The sequence below is a fragment of the Typha latifolia genome, chromosome 10 (assembly GCF_019914945.1).
Source record: "Typha latifolia isolate L0001 chromosome 10, TyphaL0001v2, whole genome shotgun sequence".
Taxonomy (NCBI): domain Eukaryota; kingdom Viridiplantae; phylum Streptophyta; class Magnoliopsida; order Poales; family Typhaceae; genus Typha; species Typha latifolia.
The window spans coordinates 1,227,671-1,249,344 of NC_133095.1; the positions used below are offsets into that span (position 1 = coordinate 1,227,671).

At 39.8% G+C, this 21,674-nt stretch overlaps 5 protein-coding genes across 12 annotated transcripts; 2 read left to right on the top strand and 3 right to left on the bottom strand.

Annotated features, from left to right (window-relative positions):
• Positions 1–90: 90 nt before the first annotated feature.
• LOC140796611 (photosystem I reaction center subunit psaK, chloroplastic-like) lies at positions 91–890 on the top strand. The gene is made up of 3 exons (XM_073149675.1): positions 91–256; positions 358–438; positions 535–890. The coding sequence occupies exons 1-3, from the start codon at positions 176–178 to the stop codon at positions 760–762; spliced, it is 390 nt and encodes a 129-aa protein (XP_073005776.1). The 5' UTR covers positions 91–175; the 3' UTR covers positions 763–890.
• A 113-nt stretch (positions 891–1,003) lies between these two features.
• On the bottom strand, positions 1,004–2,429 carry LOC140796610 (major pollen allergen Ole e 10-like). Its single transcript, XM_073149674.1, has 4 exons — positions 2,180–2,429; positions 1,727–2,065; positions 1,299–1,329; positions 1,004–1,192 (listed from the first exon to the last, which is right to left on the bottom strand). The coding sequence occupies exons 1-4, from the start codon at positions 2,238–2,240 to the stop codon at positions 1,093–1,095; spliced, it is 531 nt and encodes a 176-aa protein (XP_073005775.1). The 5' UTR covers positions 2,241–2,429; the 3' UTR covers positions 1,004–1,092.
• A 2,249-nt stretch (positions 2,430–4,678) lies between these two features.
• LOC140796352 (auxin response factor 17-like) lies at positions 4,679–11,775 on the bottom strand. The gene is made up of 17 exons (XM_073149347.1): positions 11,468–11,775; positions 11,197–11,385; positions 10,905–11,115; positions 10,743–10,830; positions 10,090–10,202; positions 9,603–9,701; positions 9,458–9,514; positions 9,206–9,361; positions 8,995–9,079; positions 8,615–8,705; positions 8,306–8,470; positions 8,094–8,216; positions 7,881–7,956; positions 7,577–7,724; positions 6,210–7,453; positions 5,648–5,838; positions 4,679–5,082 (listed from the first exon to the last, which is right to left on the bottom strand). The coding sequence occupies exons 4-17, from the start codon at positions 10,783–10,785 to the stop codon at positions 4,893–4,895; spliced, it is 2,781 nt and encodes a 926-aa protein (XP_073005448.1). The 5' UTR covers positions 10,786–10,830; positions 10,905–11,115; positions 11,197–11,385; positions 11,468–11,775; the 3' UTR covers positions 4,679–4,892.
• A 2,355-nt stretch (positions 11,776–14,130) lies between these two features.
• On the bottom strand, positions 14,131–16,434 carry LOC140796617 (pentatricopeptide repeat-containing protein At4g21065). The gene has a single exon (XM_073149680.1). It carries the CDS (start codon positions 16,423–16,425, stop codon positions 14,596–14,598), a length of 1,830 nt encoding a protein of 609 aa, XP_073005781.1. The 5' UTR covers positions 16,426–16,434; the 3' UTR covers positions 14,131–14,595.
• Positions 16,435–16,545: 111 nt separating this feature from the next.
• On the top strand, positions 16,546–20,685 carry LOC140796618 (mediator of RNA polymerase II transcription subunit 19a-like). Of its 8 annotated transcripts, none has more exons than XM_073149683.1 (8): positions 16,558–16,719; positions 16,971–17,034; positions 18,063–18,352; positions 18,441–18,635; positions 18,736–18,795; positions 18,885–19,055; positions 20,201–20,249; positions 20,333–20,685. In XM_073149683.1, the coding sequence occupies exons 2-7, from the start codon at positions 17,004–17,006 to the stop codon at positions 20,219–20,221; spliced, it is 768 nt and encodes a 255-aa protein (XP_073005784.1). In that variant the 5' UTR covers positions 16,558–16,719; positions 16,971–17,003; the 3' UTR covers positions 20,222–20,249; positions 20,333–20,685. The 8 variants fall into 8 exon arrangements, with proteins under 8 accessions (XP_073005789.1, XP_073005784.1, XP_073005790.1 ...); XM_073149689.1 differs by having other exon boundaries at positions 18,905–19,055; XM_073149685.1 differs by having other exon boundaries at positions 18,736–18,786.
• The last annotated feature ends 989 nt before the right edge of the window (positions 20,686–21,674 follow it).

The following is a 21,674-nucleotide window of genomic DNA, read 5'->3' on the forward strand; positions in this document are numbered from 1 at the left end:
AGCTAACCAGGCGCTGCCACCTCAGCACCAATGATCCAAAGCTAATCCATGAATGGCCTTTCCGTGCCACGAGAGATTTTAATTCTTCCATTTCCAAGCTTTAAATGCTCTCCCTCCTACTCTCTCCTACCAAGAAGAAGAGTATTTGCTTGATTCTAGAACTGGTGACAAGGCCATGGCGTGCAAGCTCACCTCTCCCACTGCAGTCATGACCTCCCTCCCACAGTTCAGTGGCCTGAAGGCCCAACAATCCATGGTGAGCCCAAATCCCACACTTTTTATCTCCAAATTAATTGCCAATGCCTTCACAAAAAAAAAAAAAAAATGGTAACATAAACGTCCATGATCTGTTATCAGGTGGTGTTACCGCCGGTCCGGCGACGGGGGAGAGGCGCGGCCGGTGCTCGCTGCGAGTTCATTGGTTCGTCGACAAACATCGTAACTACTTGACTCACTACAGTCTTTTTAAGTGATCATAGATACCGTATTAGATAAAAACGGGGAATTGATACTCTTATCCTACAAAATTGGCAGATAATGGTGACCACCACAAGCTTGATGCTGTTCGCGGGGCGGTTCGGCTTGGCTCCGTCGGCGAACCGGAAGGCCACGGCAGGGCTGAAGCTGGAGGTGCGCGACTCCGGCCTGCAGACCGGCGACCCTGCCGGATTCACCCTGGCCGACACCTTGGCTTGCGGTGTTGTCGGCCATATCATGGGAGTTGGAGTGGTCTTGGGTCTCAAGAACATGGGCATCCTGTAAGAGTTGGGAGTAGTCTCGGCTCGTCGACAACCATTTAATTCTTCTTCTGTTCGTTTCGTAGGGAGGCAAATCTGCAAACTATTCTAAATTTCATTTATCTAATAGAGTGAGGACATAGTTACGCGATAGTTTTTAACGAAAAATCTAATCAATAACTAACGGAAGGAAGATTTCGGTGTCATGAAATATAAATGATAGCATTAAGGATTAGTTTATATAAAGTTTTACTAATATTGCCAAAAAGAACAGCTTCAATAATTGCAGGTTTCAATTGAATCCAATTGCCTGCACAGCTGATATCACCAAAAAAGAATTGAGTTGATCCTCTATTTAACCACCATTAACTCCAAAGCTTAGATGCAAAAGAATTAGAGCTCCACTAATCCTCCATATAAGCCTCCACAGGAACAGTGATGCAGCAGAGGAAGTTCTGGATTAATGCAATAAAGTGATTTAGGTCAAAATTAATTATAAAAAAAATTGTCATCTCTTCTGAGATAATGAGCAAAGTTTACTGTGGCATTGCATATACTTACTCTGAAGTAAGATACCGACAGGATTCATAACCTGTAACACAATAGCAAGAGCAAAAGATTAAAGAAAAAATAATATAATTTTTTTAAATAACACCCTACATTTAAAAGACTTACATGAAAAAAAAATCTAATTTCAGTGAGTCATCCAAACACATAAGAGATTTTTGAAGAACATATAAATAACTTTAAGAGATAATTACACTGGCTCTTCTAAATTATAGCAATTTTTTTATATACACATCTGAACTTTTTTTATTATCTACGTAAAATCTCTGGACTGAAAAAAATATGTGAATTAAGAATTTTCTTACGTTTATGGGATTGTATGTATAAAATTATGATAATTTGGAGGGCTAAGTGTAATTAATCCTGACTTTAATATTGAGTGTAGTTTGCGAAATTTTTAAAAACGTAGTTCAGAGAGTTACTTGGATCCCTGCCGGTGATCGCCGCAGTCCCGCCGAAGTAGCAAGCAATGTCGGAGTTGCCATTCTGCTGGTAGTAGCTATTGAAGGCGTAGGAGGCGTGGGAGAGGAGGGTCTCCGGCCTGTAGCACGCGCCGCCGGGCTGCAGGGCCGAGCAATCGGCCGCTCCGAGGCCACAAGCCCAGTCCAACGCGATCTGGAGGTCCGCCTCCGACACCCCCGGCCGTGCCACGCACCACGTCGCCCCCTGGACGAACGTCGTGTTGCCTTCCGGCGGCGAGAACGTCGGGATAGGCGTGCCCATCTCCGCCCTCTGCTCGACTCCACCTCCAACTGCACAAACTGGTATCCATCGCAGGGAGAGAGAGAGAGAGATTAGGAATGGATCAAAAAGGTTATAAAAAACATAATAATGTATTAAGATGAGAAAGAAGAAGAGGATGAAAGATATAATACCCGTGTACATGTAGAACTCCAAGATCAAAAGCCCATGAATGATCCACTCTTTCCTCTTCATGGCTATTAAAACCCAACCTCTCTCTCTCTCTCTCTCTCTCTCTCTCTCTCTCTCTCTGGCTCTGGAAACAAAGAAAAGCCTGGCTAAGAAACTGCTCTGTTTTATAGTAGAAAGTAGTGAAATTACTTTAGTCTTATTCAATCCTTCCCATAGCTAACAAGCGTTCAGAAGAAGATGGTATACAAAGCTTCAGTGATCAGACTGCTGTCCTCAGAGTGGATTCGATATCTCTCACATATAAATATTTCATATCTTGAGGAGGGCTGTCTTGCAATTTTACACGACTAAATTTACTCCACTAATTTGCATCCAAATTCCCCATTAACTCCTCTTTTCCCTGACCCTGGATAATAGGGAAAAGGGTTTTAAGAAATAATTGTGTAAAATAGTAACATTTTGAGGGGTATTATGAAAAAAGTGCGTCCATTCTCAATTCGCAAGGCTGTCCGCACGAATTTCCTGCACCAGAGTCTGCACAGGATCCTATCCAGTAGAACAGGTATGCATGCAGCAGAAGGAATGACTTGTGATCAAAGGAAAGATGATGGCTTTCTTGTGGATCAAGGGAAGGACCCATTAATGTACTTAAAACTCCTGGGAGATCTAATAAGTCAGATCAAAGTCTGCTTCAGTATGCCATTTGTTCTTCTTTTAGATGTCACTAGTTGCTTTCCTGAACCCTTTATGATGCCAAAGAATTAATGGTAAAATATATATCTCATGCTAATAGGAATAAGATTACTTTTTTGACAAAAGTTAAAACTCTTGTTCAGATTTCATTAAGAAAGCCCTGAAGAGTACCAACAAACAAAACAAGAAAATTATCATATCACAGCCAATTCATAACATAACAAAATAAAAGGAGTAAGATATGGTAGACAAGTTTAAGAGACTGGTTAAACTTAGAATTATTAAAGTTTCAAGTAGAAATACTTATCAGTCATGCACACCCTTCATAAGTCTTTGCAGCCCCTTCTTTTCACTCCTTTACATATCCCAACAGTTCATACATTAGTATTTTTCGTTAGCAAAAAGCTTCCCCAAATCTTCCCAGAAGTTTCTTAGGAAAGTTTCACTTCAAGAACATAAGCTTCCTATTTTCATTCTTTTAATTAGATTATCTCTTGTGGACACTCTATTATTATAAACTATCCACAAGAATGCTTTAATTCTCAAGAGGATCCTCAGTTTCCACAAATTAAGAATTAATTTAAAAATTCTCCTACTATTATTCAAATATCTGAACAAAGAATTAATAGAAAAAAATATTTTTCTCTACCAAAATCTCCTCTATATCTATCCTCCATCCTTTCTCTAGGCTGATACCCATTATTCAAGATTTGTTTCACATGGCATTCATCCTCCTGAAGATTAGCTGATATCTCCTATATTGAAATTGCTACTCCTCCCCATCTTATACCTTAGAAACACATAAACATTTTCATCCCCAATAATGTTAAAAAGCTTAAAGAAAAGAGTTGCTATAGGACATTCACCAACTCACAAATCCTTTCGAAATTTGATATTATTTCCATCTCTCATTAATTTATAAATATTAGATCATAAAAAGGCCTCGATTGAAGGTCCAAATCTAGTTTCCACCACCACTTTGTAGTTAGAGGTAAAATTCTCATACCACCAAACTCTCTTTTCACAAACTAGCTTCCAGTTTACCAACTAGTACCTCTCAGCATTTTTGTCAGCATTTCTCCATAAAAACTTGCTTTTCAACTGATTAATTCTCTTAACTGCCCAGCTAGAAGCAATAATAAAAAAATAAAAAATAAAAACAATTAGCATAAGGGGATAGATCTCAGCACAACATTCACAAGGTTAACCTGCCACCTAAGGAGAGCAATACTTACCTCTCCAACCAAGATTATTTTTCCAACTTCCTTAACCACAAGTGGCCAATCTTTTTTAAAGCTTTGTCATGTAATGAAAATACCAGATGTTTTACATGCAACTTCTCAAGATCTAAAATATTCTTAAAATGATAGAGAAGATATTTGAGAATAAGACCTTCCTTTCATCAACTTTGGTAATGATCAGTGTATCAACTTGGTAATGATCAAATATATCGACTGCATATTGCAAATATAATCACCCCACCATTTACAACGTCAACACTAAGGCCAGTAATCAGACCATTCTGTTTAGCTCTCTCTAACATCCTGTTAAGCTCATTAATAGCAATAAACAGAAAAGGTGCCAAAAGATCCCTGCCACAATGTTCAGGTGCTTTGGACTACTAAAACAACTCAACCAATGTAAAAAAGCAATTTTTGTTTTTGGTTTTTTTGGGGGGGGGGGCAACCTCAAGATGAAGTGACAGATGCAAGAAGAGATAAGAGGTTTCCATGTTCAAGGTGAAGACACCACAAGTTTCAAGAGGTCCTATTAGCACATAGCTAGCAAAATCATGAAATGGCCAAACATTAATTAAAGGTCCATCGTCATATCAATTATGCTAAATTTATGATAGACCATGCTGGCATTTACATGCAGATATCATTAGGATACAGTAGTTACACATACAAAAATATAACCTACAACTTACTTGATGATCCAGTCCTATTCATAAGGGTAAACAAATACTAGCAGCAAATATAACCACGAGCCACAAGGATCCTGCGTGCTGTTTAGATAGTTTCAGTAGTCCAAAGAGCCTACTGATGCCATCCCATTGCTCAGATTACGAGGACTCCCATAATCATCAAAGTTGCTACTATGGTGCCTCCTTACTGTGGCTGTGCTTAGAAGATCGACCCCTTCTCTGCCCATTTGCTGCACCTCCTGGGGTGAGAGTATCTTTATGCACCAAACATTATTCACGAATTCCCTGGAAAATTGTGAATTGAAAAGATTCAGAATTAATATCATGTCATCAGAAGTTTACCTTTCTAAGTCTAGCTAGAGTTCCACCAGACATGGAAAAAGTTTCTTATTTTAACTTTACAAGACAGAAGTCAGAGGGAAGAGAAGGGCATTGACAGGTTAGTTTCAGCATGCGCATAACATAACAGCATATCTTAAAAGAGCAAGAAAAAGCACGAGTTATTAGAAATCAATTTGTGCAACTTTGTGATGATTTATCCTAGTGGATGATAACTTAGTAAAGTACCATAACTTTAATGGGGCAAAGTTATTTTGAAAGTTTCAAAGATCAAGGGACTGGACAAGAGAACTTAAATGTCCGCAGAGTGCCCACACTTATTTCAGTCATGCTTCTCCAAGAAAGTGGTACTCCCTAAGAAGTATAACGCACTTGAATTTCACATAAATCTTTATAATTAATTATTCATTCATCGAATATGCATTTTGGCAGTCATGATAGCTTTGTCAAAGTGGAATTACTGAGATGATTATAGTTGTAGACAGCGCTGGATAAATGCATGAGAACTTACTGCCACGGATCATCGCCGACCAGAAGAACATCGTTTTCCCGATCGACGAATACAAGCTGCCAGCCTGATCTCAGAGGGTCTTCCAACTGGCCTTCAAGGCCAAATAGACGCCCAAGCTCACTGTGTAACTCGGGGTAGCTGTTGAATTTGGTAATATCTAGTGACCTCCCAAAGGACCCTGATTTATAAACCTGCAATTAACAGTGAATAATAAGTCCAATCAGCAATCTGCGCCACATATAGCCATAATAATCTAGTCAACTACCATTATGGAATCAAGATTTTCTCTTAGTGCTTTAACCTGTTCAACAAAATATTTACCAACTTCTCTATGTTTAAGATATGCATATGGCATCTTCAACTCAGCAAACTATGAATACAAGTTATATCAACAACATATTCTGACAAAAGAAATGAAACTGAAGAATTTCGTAGTAACACGAAAACTCTCGTGCATGCAGCAGTATGGCATAATGCAAAATGAGTGTTCCTTTAATTCCTTTTGACAACAGTTCAAAACCAGCTGGCATAATTCTAAGGAGGGAGGAAAATTAATATTCACCTTAACAAAGGTTCCATTTTGTGGTTGGCTCACATGACCCACATTTCCAGGGGACTGCAAGAGCCCTGGTTCTTCCAAGGTATTTGTAGTTGTTAAAGCTTGCTGTAATGGGAATTCTGTTCCTGTGGAGCTCAAAAATGGCATAGATGTTGAATCATTGGCACCAACACTCTTAAGGCTTGTTATGTCATTTTGCATCAGAAGTGATGAGGAGTCTATATTGACACCAAAAAGAAGATGGTTTTGTGGATCAGTACTGTATTCTTGGTCAAGCGAGCAATCTTTTGGTGGATATGTTGATAGAGTGATCGGAAACTGAGAGAGGTCAGCCTGAGGACCTAACTGTTCAACTTGGGAATGAACACGTTGAGCTCCAGGAGTCAGCGACTCAACTGCTAATCGCTTAGAAGGCCATGCACCTGAAGTGATAAGTGTGTTTGCTCTACCAAAACTAGGAAGATTTGGTGTTTCTTCAGAAGAAAAGGAGCGAAAAATTCCATGCAAAGGTGAGAAACTGGATGTAGACACAGGGATGGTATCAGAATCTGGAAAAATTTTCTGGCAAAATGAGGATATTGTTTGCAATGATGAAGATTGTGATTGAGAAGCTGAGGTAACATGAGATAGGTTTGACATCATATTGGGAAATTGCTGATGATTAAATGAGAGTTGCTGTTCCAAATGTTGGTGTTGTCGCTGTTCTGATTGCTGCTGGTGATGCTGTGGCTGTAGATGTTGCTGTTGACGTTGCTGTGATTGTAACTGTTGTTGCTGCTGTTGTAACTGCTGTTGCTGATGCTGAAGCGGTGGTGACTTCTGCTGCTGTTGATCATTCAAAGAGTTCGACTGCTGCAAGTGACTATGAAGGAACTGGCAATGACCTTCCTTTTCACCCTGCCTTTGTTGAATGGCCTGAAGCAGGTTTTGCTGAGATTGGGGCTGCATTTGCTGTAGGATTTCACTTGCTAATAGAGAAGATGATCCACTGTTTAAGTTTTGAGGATGTTGGAACTGTAGAAATGCCGAGGATTGTTTTGAAGGATCAATTGTCCGAAGCTCTGGTAGTGCTGCAACAGCCATTGGTTGGTACATATCAGGCTGTAGACCAAATGATGAAGTGTCAAGTCTTGGCTGAATCCAAGGTGCCATGCCAATTCCCTGGAAGTCCAAGGCTGGAGTCCCTCTGTCCCCATCTCGAAGCCACATAAGGGAAGGATTTAGACCAAAATCATCAACCTTCATACCTATACATATTAGAAGGAAAATAAATTGAGCACAATTTGTTAGAATCAACTAATATTAAATGGAACACATTTAAATCCCTCAAAGAAAACAAGTATTAGGTTTAACACAATCATAAACCATACCATGCAGAGAGGGCAATCCTGATAGCCATGGGCGTTTCAGTCTAAGAGGAAAGGCAGTTGGATACATAGGAAATGTTGTCAGAGGCTCAATCTCCCAAAGTGATACTCTTGGCTGCTTTTCCCCAGCAGTTGATTCATCCCAACCAACCTACAAAAGAAGAACCAGAATTTGCATTGGCAACTGCATAAATCCCATATAATAGTATAGCTGAAGATTGATTATGCAAGAAAATCAAATAGATCAAGTAGATATAGCAAAGATTTTGATAAGAAATTATACATACGTATCTCAAAGAACAAGTACCTTCACAGAACGCCAGTGTGAGTTTGGCCAACGGGCAGAATCTAGATCACTTATTCCTGTGATAGTACCCATGTAACTGAAAGAAATATGACAAAGCTATAAGAGAGCGAGATGAGACAGCAGTCTATACAAAATGCAAACAACAGTTAATTTCAGATTAAGAGCTAGAAACATTTGATGTGTAGACATTAAACAAAATGTTACTCTACTTACCGGCGAACACTTGATTCTTCTGTCTCAAAAAGCATTCTAAACCGCATCCCAACAGAAACACGGGTGTGGTATACTGCTTTAACATACTTAGCCAGCGGAATGACAAATTCAGAAGGACTTGCCCTGAATACATTTAAGTCAAATTAATTTAACCTTGGATTGGTACATACATACATACATATGACATGTCACTGTGTCAGAATCATCTCTACCTTGGGTTATAAAAGATAGTAAATCGGCTGTTTGTAGCAGCAGCATGAGCTGCCGCAGCAAGAAGGCCTATGTGCATGCTATCACTCGATAAGACAGAAGAAGGCATAACAGTTTGTGGCCGGTTTGCACGGCGAATACCGAGAAGCAACTGATTATTATCATTCCTGAAAGAAGCATGTTTCCCTAGCATTTCAGCAACCATACTAACAAATTCATGTGACATGCAAGAAATGCAATATAAACAAAAGAACAATAGCCAAGATCTAGTCCCAACTATTTGTGGTAGAAAAAAAAAGGAATGCTTATACCAGATAAAAAGGACTGAATCTCCTGCTACAAGTCTCTTTGCGCTCACAAATACACTCCATCCTGTTGTTAGAAGATGCCTCTTCGGCTGACCTGCATCATGTAAATTATCACCACAAAAAAGAAAGTAATAAAAGTTTTAGCAGTACAGAAAAATTTGTGATTTCCAGAGAACATTAAATAGCAGGTATACAGATGATCATAATTAGGTTCACATGATACATGTTGAGCGTGGTAATAGCATAACTGGTAAGGCAGGAATCTTTATTCAGTTGCTTAAGATTGCATTTAAATACGAGTCCACTTCCTTCTGTGAATAAACTTAAACTTATTGCCTAAAATATGGGACATTTTCAACTAATAATTTTTCTGCAAAAGTAACCTCTAAATATGTGACGGAACTTCCACTCATTGTCATGAAGATCCCTTGCAATCAACTCTTGCGCAGGAGGCTGCTGGGAAAAATCCTAGAGGATGAAAGAGGAAAACACTGGAAATGGTCAGCTTATATCTTCATGAATGCTTCTCGAAGGAAATTGGTAGTGGATCTAAATAGATGAAAGCCCAATTTTATCAGAAGAAACAAAACCTACAAGTGGGGGAAAAACTTTCTCGGCTGCTCGACGAGGAACAGAGAATCCACCATGAGTACTAGTGTCACTTGCAGTCAATGTTTTACAAAAATAATTGGTTGGCTGTTTGCTAGGTGTACCCAACTCAGTTGGACGATATGGATCCTTTTGCTCTTCCTGTGGATGTAATCATGTCAAAGAATCTACAGAATTGAAAAAATCAATCATTAATAATCATATTGAGATCATAGGCATAATAGTAAGTTTGACTACTGGGCTAAGAGGTTGCAGTGTCATTTGGGCATAAACTTCATCTGTTTCTGCATCAGCCTGCATTGTCAAGTTACATAGGAGTAACATACATTAGACAATTGATATGGAAGGCACCTCATGTCATTAAATCTTCAGTCAAACTTACATGCATAGTGACATTATGAAGCTGGCAGATTAATTGAGGAGGTAAGTTAGGGTAATTAGGGATGTGAGCATCAACTTCCTTGTTTGTAGATGCAGCTACCTGCAAAAGAGAAAATAAATCAATGTAAACTCTCAACCCAGTAAAAACAGATATATAGAAGTTAATGTCTTTGACGCCTATAGTATTCATCAATTCTCACGTCTAAACTACGGAGCACACACCAATAGTGACTCTTCCATATAGATGAACCAACTTAAGATAACCACAAAGCTTTTCTAAGTAGAGCAGCATGGCACATCTCTGGGTACAATGAAGAATTTGCAAAAACAATAGGGCATTGCATAATGCTTTTCACACTTTGGTCTGCAGACAACAATGAAGTTTTCGTGCAACAAGTACCATTATAGCACACATTAGAAATTCTCATGCAATATGAGCAAAAATCATATTACACCTGCCCATTTAAACATAAGTGCAACTTTCTGACCTGCTCACTATGGCCCTGAGGGAAATAGACAACACGACTTCCAACAGCCGGAAGCGAAACAAGAGGTCCAGCACATGCATGCCATAGCTCTGAATTCAGACACTTCTGTTCCCCTGTAAATTGAACATGGAGACAGCACATTGAAACATTTGAATATATACAAGGCACAATGCATATTGCCAAATGACAATAAGGTCGGTCTCAAGCCACAGAAATCATCCAAAATAATCAGGATCTACAATCAATATAAAAAGGTACAGCAACATGACCTCAAAAATGGTAAGATCAAAATAAACCCTAAAATGAGGAACCACAACAAAGTGACAAACCACGCAACTAGAGTTATTTAGCAATGTAGTCATTTAGAAATTGGCGAATATGAACCATGAGGTTTTTCACATGAATAATACAACTTAAATTCTCAATATCCCAAACTTCATCATTTCCTTCTGAAAAAAACGATACACATGTAGTTACGTCTACTCCTGAAAGAATATGTTAGATTACATCGGATGTTGTAAGAAGCAGCATTATGTAATCTATCAACCAAAAACAGAATAGAATAATTGGGAACTATTCCAGCAATAAAACTCCAACACAAAAGCAACAAGTTTTTTAAGCTAAAAGGAAATCGAGGATACAAGAAGGCTAACCTTCCTGTGTCTGCTGGGGCATCCCCGACGTAGAGAGCCTCATCTGAAGACCTGAGTAGCTTCACTGCAGAATGCACCAGTCCTCCACCTTCAACAGACAAATGAAAGCTTCAAGGTAAGGGGAAACAATCCATGTGACAGAGAATCCCCGTTTCTTTTCACCTTCCTCTAATGGTCCCTTTCCTCTGTGAATTCCCCTCCTAGGAAGTAGGAATCGTCGTAAACCTCAACTTCTTCCACTCCACTGGCATGCTGAAAGCTCCAAACCCTCCATAAAAAAGAAAGCTTGTTCGACAACTTTACCCAAAGCCTGGTCCACTGCAAGATATGCTCGCTTCCATTTCTGCTTCCCAGCTCTAGGACTGTTTGATCCCTAAAATTACAAGCTCGTCCTTACGCCTCCAAGCCTCAAAGTTTCAACTTGCGACCAGATAAATAAGCATAAATTTCTAACCTCTGTTTCCAAACCCAGCTTTGTTGCCCCTTGCGAACCTTACCGGACGAAGAAGTCTCTCTTCGAAGTTCCCAAAACTCAAACTAATCTCAAGCTTCCCCTCAAAGATCTCAGAGCTCCAAAAACTTAAGAAACCAGCTCCATTCACCAGAACACGCTCCAAATCTCACGCAAAGTCGGCTTTTTTTACTTCAAGAAATCAAGCACACATTAGATCTCACTCACCAACTCCACTACCAAGATTAGGCGCAACTAAAAGCTTCCAACGTACAGCATCGAGCTCGAAACTCCTAAAGATCCGCGCTTTCGGGGCCTAACCACTCGAGATCATCACGTGAAGTACCGAAATGAAGCATACGACTATGAAAACCAAAAATTTATCGAGCAGGAACAGCACGAAGTGTTTCTAAAACTATAAGACGAGCTTCTTGCTCACAGAGACCTCATTTTTCGACCTGGAAGCTTCGGATCTCCTCCTCCAGCGCGGAGAAACCCATGGATCGGGCATTTTAGTAACAATTCAGCATTGAGGAAGGGTTTCTTCAGCTCAGGATCGAGTTCGTGCCCGCTAATTTGTTCTCTTCTTACCACTACCAATCACTCCCAGTTAAAAATTAAAGAGCCGCCATTATTGTTTTCTTACTTTTCTATGAATTTTTTATTTCTTTTCACGCCTTTTATATGTGATGATGATAGGATGAGAGGCGCTCTTTTTCCCCTTCCTTTTTTTTTCCCTCTTCCTCTCTGATGTCTATTTACGAGTAACTCCTTCCCCTTTATCTATATTTGCGGGAAGTGTCCAGAAGCGTCAGATGCCTCCTTAAACGCACTTACTTTGTACTGTTCCTGGTGGACGAAACTACCCCTCCGTCGTCCTACATCGTGTGTATGCTTCACCAGTTTTATCTCTTTTGCCTGTCCTAAAAAGCTAAACGTGTTCATATTTATAAATATACAAAAATTATATTAAAAATATTCGATCAAGCTCAGCTCACTTAATTTCGAGCTGAGCCTGGTAAAACCCAATCCAAATCCATTTAATTTTCAGTTAAAAACAACAAATAACCAAGAAAGGGGTTATTTGAGTCATTTAACTTGAAACCCGTAGTTTACGCAATAGAGTGGATCTCCGTGCACTCCGTAACTAGAAACGACTCAAAGGAGCACCATGCAAGGATAAAAGGGTAATTAGCCATTTGCATCCCCCTCCCCTTTCTTTTAGCCGTACGAGGAATCATCCCCTTTCCGAAAGAGCCCGAGTGTGAAAAGTAAGCCGCGGTAAAATCTTCCGTCACAGTGTTCCACCATCTGGCGCCGTCCATTTGCATCCCCGTCCAAAAAACCGACGGTCCAGATCGGAGAGCGTCCTTCTCAAAAGCAGTAAAACGGCACGGCACGGCACGCCCAGGAGTGGGATGATTTTGGAGGAGGGGGGGCTCCTAGTCGTAGGCGGACGCCTCGTAACTCGCGTCGTTCGGCGAATATTTTAAGCCTGGAAGGACGAGATGGGAGAATATGAGGGAGTATGGGCACCGAATTGGAAAATCCACGGCCCAGAGCCTCCAGGTGAATCTCGGCCGTCGGATGGGGAGAGTGGGGCCCGCGGAGTCGTCTGATGGGACGTGACATGTGCCGCTGCCCCGCTTTTTATATGTTGATGTCAGCGTACGGTGGGGGGGAGGAAGCAGGCCTCGCGTGTGTAATTAAAATTCTCGGGGAGGGGTGATTTGCAAGAAAAAACTATTTTAAAAAGAAAAGGTAAAGATTGCGTAATTAATCGGTGGGTATTAAATAATTATTTGGGGGCCCGAGTGGCTTTGAACCTCATTGGTTGACCAAACTTGTAGGGGTGAAAGAAGGGCTTGGGCCTTGGGGGCTTAATTTTTTTTTTTCTCTAATAGTTAGAGGGTTGAAATTGTAAAAAGATCGTGTCGCATCTCGTATGGGAGCGATCCTGAATGGACCTAACACTGGACTCGAGTGGAATCGGAGATGCATAAGCTTCGATTTCTGCGCGTAATTTCCTAAATTGGCTAAATCCATCCAGCCTCCGGGCCGTCCGATGCATCAAGATTGGTGCGGACTTCCATACATATAAATATATAATGCAATTTTTCCTTGATGGATGCGTCGAGGCCTCACGTGCGCGGGAGTACGGACGCCCCTGGAGACGCGGCTTTCCTCCATGCCTTCACGAGGGCCACGACTCTGTGATCCGCCGCTTTGCTCACCACAGGAAAACCCTCCACTTGAAAGCAGAAACCTTCTTGCTGCTTGCCACGTGCCCCCCCCCATCCCCTTCCCTCTTGAGAATAGCCTCCTTTTTGCCTACTTGTCTTAAAATTTGCGTGAAGACATATGGGTGGACCATATGATAAGCACGGATAGGCGATAATTTTGGCTATGGTAGAACAAATGATTATTTTTGCCAACTTTTATCATCAAGAAGGATCCAAGCCTCTTAAGTAATGTGATAGAATCATAGAAACCACTTGCTTGTCTTTCCCTTCCTTTTTGGACCATGAGGTTCAGACACTGATGGACTCCGTAGTACGTCAAATTTTTCTTTTTTCTTTTTTTTATGGGGGGTGTAAAACGTTATTCTTAATGCATAATAACTTCTTGGGCTTTTCCTAACCCCTCCGTAGGTGGGCCTGGGAATAGCCTACAACCGGGCTGCAGGAATATATACTGCGGTCATCTTACTTGGCAGCCTTTAATTGGCTGCAAAATATTTCTACAGCCACAACTTTGTCGAGTCCATCTCTAAATCTATTACAAATAATGAGCGTGTGATCTTATCTATGAAAGAAACTTTATGTTTATAATTTCGTAATGTATTCATAGTAACATATAATTATTGCAACATCTCTCCAGAATCCTTTCGAATTGGGAAGTGATAGAGTTCCTTTGAAGTCAAACTTCATACGATCATAATACAACTAAGTTAATCCGTGAACATTTTATTAATAAATTTTCAATCTTACAAATGATCATAAACTTTTGTACCCAACGTAACCCTGGTACAAGATCTTTATGGTAGGAATTGCAAGAGAAATCAAGATAAAAGGTCATGGTTTACCATATTAAACCAGCGCTTATGACAAATTAAAAGTAAATAAAACTTTCGCCATGTCCTTTGATTAGAATAGGATGCACCCAATTAGCCACTAATCTACAATAATCTTTCCGAGACTCCTCGTATAACTAGAATGAACAGAAAATTTAAACTTCACTTATTGTACAAAGTCCACATTGGCAGCTTCACCTTCAGAATCATCGAAAGGTAAAACACAGTTGCAAGCTTGTTCAAGACCTCATGCAATATTGCTTCCTTAACTGACAAACAATGATCAAATGAGGTCTCTGGTTGTCTTCAATTACTTGCAGAAGAATTTGTTACCAGTAATCTTTGCAAGAACATGATCCTCCTTTGAAATGGTGGAACCTACTACGATCCCTCACAATAATCTCGCGATCATAAAACTTTGTTATCAGTTTAGTGACCAAATGGCAATCCTCACACACCCTCAAGTTCTTCACTATCCTAATAGGCATCCCTGGAGGAGACTTAAGCAAAGCAAAAGCAATGGCCAACCTCTCACTATGGTAGTTTAAGGCAGTCTCTTTCTCCTCCTCCTCAATGTCGGCCAGAACATTAACGGTGCGGGGCACATAGCCTTCTAGTCTCAGCTTCTTCGCAATCTCTTCAAGCTTCTCATATATGTTGTCACTGTAAGGATTTGACCTATCTCCCATAACAAACTCATACACTGAATTGCCAAGCTCCACAAGGCTATGGCCGGGCATTTTCCTCACTCCTCCCTTCAACATGCTCCTCCTAAGCTTGTGAACATCCCCCCACCGCCCAACCGCAGCATAAAGATTGGATAGGAGGACATAGTCACCGCTGTGTCCAGGGTCCAGTTCTACGAGCCGGGCCCAAGCCACCTCCCCATGTTCCAATTTCTTATGCATTGCGCAAGCACCGAGCAAGGTCCTCCACACCACGGCATTCGGCTCTAATGGCATGTTCATGATATAATTGTGGGCTTCTTCAACCCGACCAGCTCTTCCCAACAGATCAATCATGCAACCATAGTGTTCAATCCTTGGTACTATACCGTATTCCTCCCTCATCCTGTCGAAGTACCTAAACCCGTCGTCAACCAATCCACAATGACTACAAGCATACAACACCCCAACCAGCGTAATCTCAGTTGGCACTAGCCTCTCCTTCTCCATTTTAGCGAAAAGCTCAAGCGCCTCCTTGCCAAACCCATTCACTGCTAATCCAACAATCAACGAAGTCCAAGACACGACAGTCTTCCTCGTGCCCATTTCATCAAATACTTTATAGGCTTCATCAATCCCCCCACACTTTGCATACAAATCTATCAGCGCATTCCCCACATGGGAATTCCCATACAACCCCACCTTTGCCAAGTAGACATGCACCCTCCTTCCCAAGGCCAACGCACCAAGCTCTGCGCAAGCACATAGCAGGCTAACCATCGTGAACCCATCAGGCTCGTCGCCACCCTCATCTGAATCCATCTCCCTAAATAGAGTGAGAGCCTCATTAGGCCGACCATTTACCGCAAACCCGTTAATTATAGAGTTCCAAGTGACGAGATTTCTCTCACACATTCCATCAAACACCTTGTAGGCGCTCTCGAAGAGGCCACAAGCACCATAAAAATGTACCAAAGAGTTCTTCACGAAAACCAAAGTCTCCAAACCGTTCTTGGTAGATTGCGCGTGAACCACCTCGCCATCACGTAAAGACAGGAGCTTGGCACAGGCTTTGATCAGAAAAGGGTAGGTGTGAGTGTCGGGAGGAGTGGCGGAGCGCAGCATTTGCTTGTGGATAACGAGCGCCGGGTGCGGATAGGTGCTCTCAGCGTAGGCGCGGATCATGGTGTTGTACGTGAAGACGTTGGGGTAGGAAACTTGGGAGAATACGCGCTGGGCGTAGGATAACGGTGTGGGAAAGAGGGAGACGAGGGCGTAGATGAAATGTTTGGCGAAATGCGGGTGGGAGAGTGGAACGCCGCTGCGGATGGAGTAGGCGTGGATTTGCTTGAGAACAGGAAGGGATTTGACGCATGTTTGTAAGTAGGCGATGCAGCGGTTAAGAATTGGGGGTTTTGGGAAGGGTGGGTCAAGGGAGGAAGTGAGGGTGAGTGAAGAGAGTGGTTTGCAAGATGTTTGTTGATTTGCTTGCATTAGATTCAGGCCATTGCTTCGAAGGCCCGGCTGTTTCACGGGGCTTTATATTGTCGAAATTTCCACATAGGACCCTATAGTTAACTAATTTATGTTATTACAAATTGTACCCTACTTTGCGTGAGCCTTTTTAACCGCAGTCCGTAGTCACCCTTCTCTCCTCCCTCTCTTTCTCTCGTCTTCTTTTGGTTCGCCGGTGCTGCGATCTTCGCTTGATCGAGCTAGGGCTTATCGCTTCGAGGCCTTCTTCCTCTCAAAATCTCTCCGATCTCCGCCAAGATCTCGATCCCCAAGGTATACAATTCCCTGTCGTGATTCCGCTATTCCGTTGCTCTTCTTGTTGCGTTCTCTCTCTCAGCTCAATTGGAATCGAGACCTTGCTTTTACTTAAATGTGGGATAAGGATGGACGAACCTTTGCGCAAGGTTTAACATCAAATCGAACTCTAGATGACATCTATCTAATTTTGGTGCCAGGGACGTTGATCTAACTAGTATTCATGGATGTAAGTATCTCTTGTTAATCCTTTCGCATGTGAATCTCAGGTGAAGATAACCTACGGGTCACTACGCTGTGATATGGATCCAGAGAGGAAGAAATTTGGAAGAGGTAGATATTCATTTGGAGTTGTTCGTGTCATTTTCCTTTTCTCTTAATTAAGTTTTTCCCCGATATATTGGTAAATTCTTTCATAGGTTTCACTTTATTCTACAAATAAAGTAAAAAAGTTCAAAGATCTCAGATACTTTGCTACCAAGCAGATTATATTAAGCAAGACGCAACATATAAAAAAATCTGTAAGGTTAGTTTTGACTGCTACCTGGTACCAAGCAGATTATGATGATGCAATACATTAGGATTGTGAGTTATATACCTCTAATATTTGTTTTCTGACTGCTACTAGATTTTAGACACTTATTATGCTATAATATTCTGACTTAAATGCATAACTTTAGCTGTAGGAATGCCATTTTAATAAAAAGGAATCACAAAATTAGCTCTCTTGCTGTTTGAGATGCTTAGTTCTTCTTACTGTAAATTGCAGACTGCTCATGTCTCCCATTTTTTGGTGGTTTTGTTTTGTAAGTTTGTTGGTTCCGAAGGGTTATTCGTGTGATTGTGTGAGTTGAGATCATAGTATGTGACTGGAGATTGTGAAAACCTCGGAAGATTAGCTTTGTATGCCTAATAAATTTGGTTTCTCCTCTAGTTTCTGATCAATATAAATTTGCTTCTGATTTCAGAGACCCATTTAGTGCGTAACTATGTTCTATTCCTGGAGCAGTTACACCTAAGTTGGATTCTTTTATGAACTAGAGATGATTGTATTAAAATGTTTTAGGTGTTACAAAAAATATCATCTTAAAGTAGAGAACTCTGTTTGATTGCTCTCGTGCATTCCATGTCTTCTCTCATCTATTAAGTTAGTCTTTCTTCTTCTTTCCCCAATATCCTACCTTTCTATTGTCTGCTCTCATCTGCATTCTGCCTGATTGAAAACTTCTTCAGCGCATTTTGTTGCATGTGGGAATTGGCATGCCACTGAACTGAACTGGTTTAGTTGACCAACATAGCTTTTGCATCGTAAGGATTAGATGATTTGTTAAAATCTGATGAGGATCTATCCGAATATGCAGGGCCTAGGGAGCTTACCGGTGCTGTTGACCTAATAAATCACTACAAGCTATTGGCACACCATAAGCTCTTCTGCAAAAAAAATCTACCCTTGTCGATTTCTGATACACACTATCTTTACAATGTTGTTGGAGACAAAGAAATTCGAAAAGGAGAAGGAATGGAGCTTGATCAACTCTTTCAGGATGCACCATACTTGCAGGAGGCAACTTCCCGCATACAACCATTCGAATTGGACATTTTGGGACAAGCATTTCAGCTGCGAGAGGCTGCTCCAATAGATTTGCCTTCTGTAAGAAGCATCCTTTTGCAACACTTGTTTTAATTCCTGCTTTTGCTTTTGCTAATCTTTAACAGTCTGCTTTGGTGATGCTCTTCAGTCAGAAAAAGGTATTCCTACAATTTGTGGTAAATCAAAACACAAGTCAAAGAATAAGGAGAGGAAGCATAAAAAGCAGAAGGACAAAGAGCATAAGAAACACAAGCATCGTCACAAAGATAATAAAGATAAAAAGAAGGATAAAATTGCACATCACAATCTTGGTGGTGACCATTCAAATAAGCACCATGAAAAGGTTTTCTTTCAATATTACTTTGACGCCTTTGCACATCTTATGCCCCTTTGATGGTTGTGCCTCATTCTCTTGTTTCTTATTTTCTTGTAAATTTCATCAGAAGAGGAAGTATGACAGTAATGCAGATTATGTGGACACTCACAAGCAAAAAGTTAGTAAGGTGACATGTGCAGATCAAACTTTATATTATAAACCAAGAACTCCAGTAATTCCAATTTTCTTCTCTGTCTTTGGTCCCTCTGATTAAAGCAATATAGAATATTATACAGCATAAGAGTTCAAAGGTCAGTGAAGTTGGAAGATAAATCTTGGAAGCTGAGAAAAGATGGCACACTTGCTTTTTTTCGTCCTTTTGTCTATTCCTATCACATGCTGATAATGAAGATTATTTTGCTTGCAATAGAACCAAAATATAGTCAGGTATGTGTCTTTTAACCACCTTCCACAATGTATATTGTTTTTTTGCTACATATTTAGTTATTTACAAAACATTTGTTGTGTGATATTTAGAAAACAATAATAGATTTACTGCTTCATTTCTTAAATGTTAGACAATGCGCAAGTGTCAAAATGGAGGATTAATAACTTAATAACAAAATCCTTTTTCAAAAAATAATAATAATAACTTAATAACAAAATCAAAGACTATTAGCAGCATGCTCTGATGCATATAAGAGACCCTGTTGTACCTCCTATCTAACCAAATTAAATGCAAAGGGAGAAAAAGTATGTAGCTATAAGCAAGTTAGGCTTCATAAGTGAAAGTGATTTCCTTGATATGTTTCTTTGGTCTCTGGTATAAGATTTTGAACTTGTATTTATTTTTTATTTTTTTACTTTCTTAGAATTCCTCATTCTGTTGATTCTTCATTAGCTAGCTGTTGCTGATAATCAAAGCTCAGATTTAGACTTGTGGATGTACTAATCAATGAATACCTGGATAAGACAGACATATCTCATTTTCCCATCAAAAGCTGCCTATCATATTATACATGATTTGTGCAAATTTCCCGCCATTGGAAAATTTTTCTTTATTTGATTTTCTATTTGAACAATTCATATTGCGTTACTGTTAAAGCACTGGAAACTCTGTTGTGATCATTACATGAAACCATGAAAATATTGTAGAAAAGGAAAGGATAGCATCAGAATTGTCTTCTGATAATGCTGTCAGAGTTAGTAAATCGACTCTTTTGTTGGAATTTGCAACCCCCCACCCCCCTCTTTTTTTTTTTGTTATTGTTGCTATCCCATTTTTACTATCTGGAGTATGTCAGATCGAAAACTTATTTGTTATTTCTGTCCCTCTTACTTTTTGCATGTATAAATCTCGCCATTGGCTCATAGATGCCATTTGTGTTCTTCAAATTATGAGAGACCTCCTTATCATTCAATCTTCTAGCTCATCATATTTCTTTACATAGGAAATTGTTCTATCATTCTTTGGTTGATTTAAGTACACAAGGTAAAAGAGTATTTTCCTAGAAATCATGAGTTGCACTGTGAAGACAAAGACACTAACTCACAGCAGTCCAAAGAGGTTCATTTTTGTCTGGACTTTGCAGGATGCAGGATTCACTGGATAAGGAAAACATGCAAGGCAGTTCCAGAATGGTACGATGCTTCATTTGTTTGGCAAATTTGTTCTACAGATGACATGAGATTGCCTGATATTAAATCCTGACCAATTTTAACAGCGGCATGTAACTTAACTTGGCGATATTATGCAACTTCCTTGTGCCTTATGCCAGGAAGTCAGTCACGATTTTTGGGGAATCTAAAATAACAATAAGGGATATTTTAATGTATTCTTTGGCATCCAATGTTCCGGGTATGTTAACTAGTTATATAACAATTGCTACTTTAGTTGGATAATTTGAGACAGCTTGGACCAGCTTATTTGTCAAGTGTCTTCTATCTAATGACAGTGGAAAAGTTGCAAGATAAGGTTAGGATTCGTATTCGTTAAGTAAATGATGGTCAATGTTCTTTATAAACCTAAGCATGTCAGATTAAAGATCAGTGATTGGTGCAAGTGTGCCTTTTGTAACATGATGTGTTATTTCTATGATAAGATCAATCCAACTGTACGCGACTTGTACTGAACTACGAACTTTGTTGATTTGTATGCATGTTCTATCCACTTGTGAAAGGAGGACGATATTCTTTGGTGGAAGTCCCAATGATTTGCAATTCATTTCCGCTTTATAACCACATTGCAAGATATGGGCCAAAATGCATATTATTTGCAGATAAGGACTATTTCCGTTTTGTAGTGTACACATGTTGTGTAGAGCTTTTATCTGCGTAAATAATGTATGCATTTTGTGCGACATGTTTGATTTTGTTAGTAATATGCAAGATAGTGTTTGGTTGTTGAATAAATTTTAAATTAATTATTTAATTTAATTATGCTCATTTTTTAGTCTTATATAAAAGTGTTTGGTTGTAAATCAGGAATAACTATGCTTGTGATATGAAAAGCACTAAATTTAGAAAAAAATTTGTCAAATAATTAAAATATTTTTTAAAATGGACAGATGAGGAGAGGGGAGAAGACGGAAGAGTATTGAAGAGGTATCTTTTCAATTGTATATTATATTTGGATTTCGTTGGTAAATATAAAATATCGGATGGAAGAGGGCATGAGTTAAATAGGTATTAATAACCTAGTATTGTGATAAACTACTATTCAATTATTATACTAAGTATAGATTTTATATTATAATAGAATAATTTTATGCTTATTCCAAAACGAGGCTTACACAATACATACTAATATAATATATTCGGCAGCCTGGGAAGAACCAGATTGTAGGAATTTCCTGTAGCCACCTTTAAACTAAGTCTGGATGCATCCAGCATCTGGTTGTAGTCTTTTCTTCCCTAGAACTCATGATATGCCATCTCCATGTCGATAGATTAGGGGTGGTTCTCGAAAGACCATCAATGGTGGTATGGAAGGCAGAACCTTTGTACGATCAACTGTGTGATTCATTAATAAAGCCTTCGGGTAGGCTATTGTGGCAGACGCCGTTC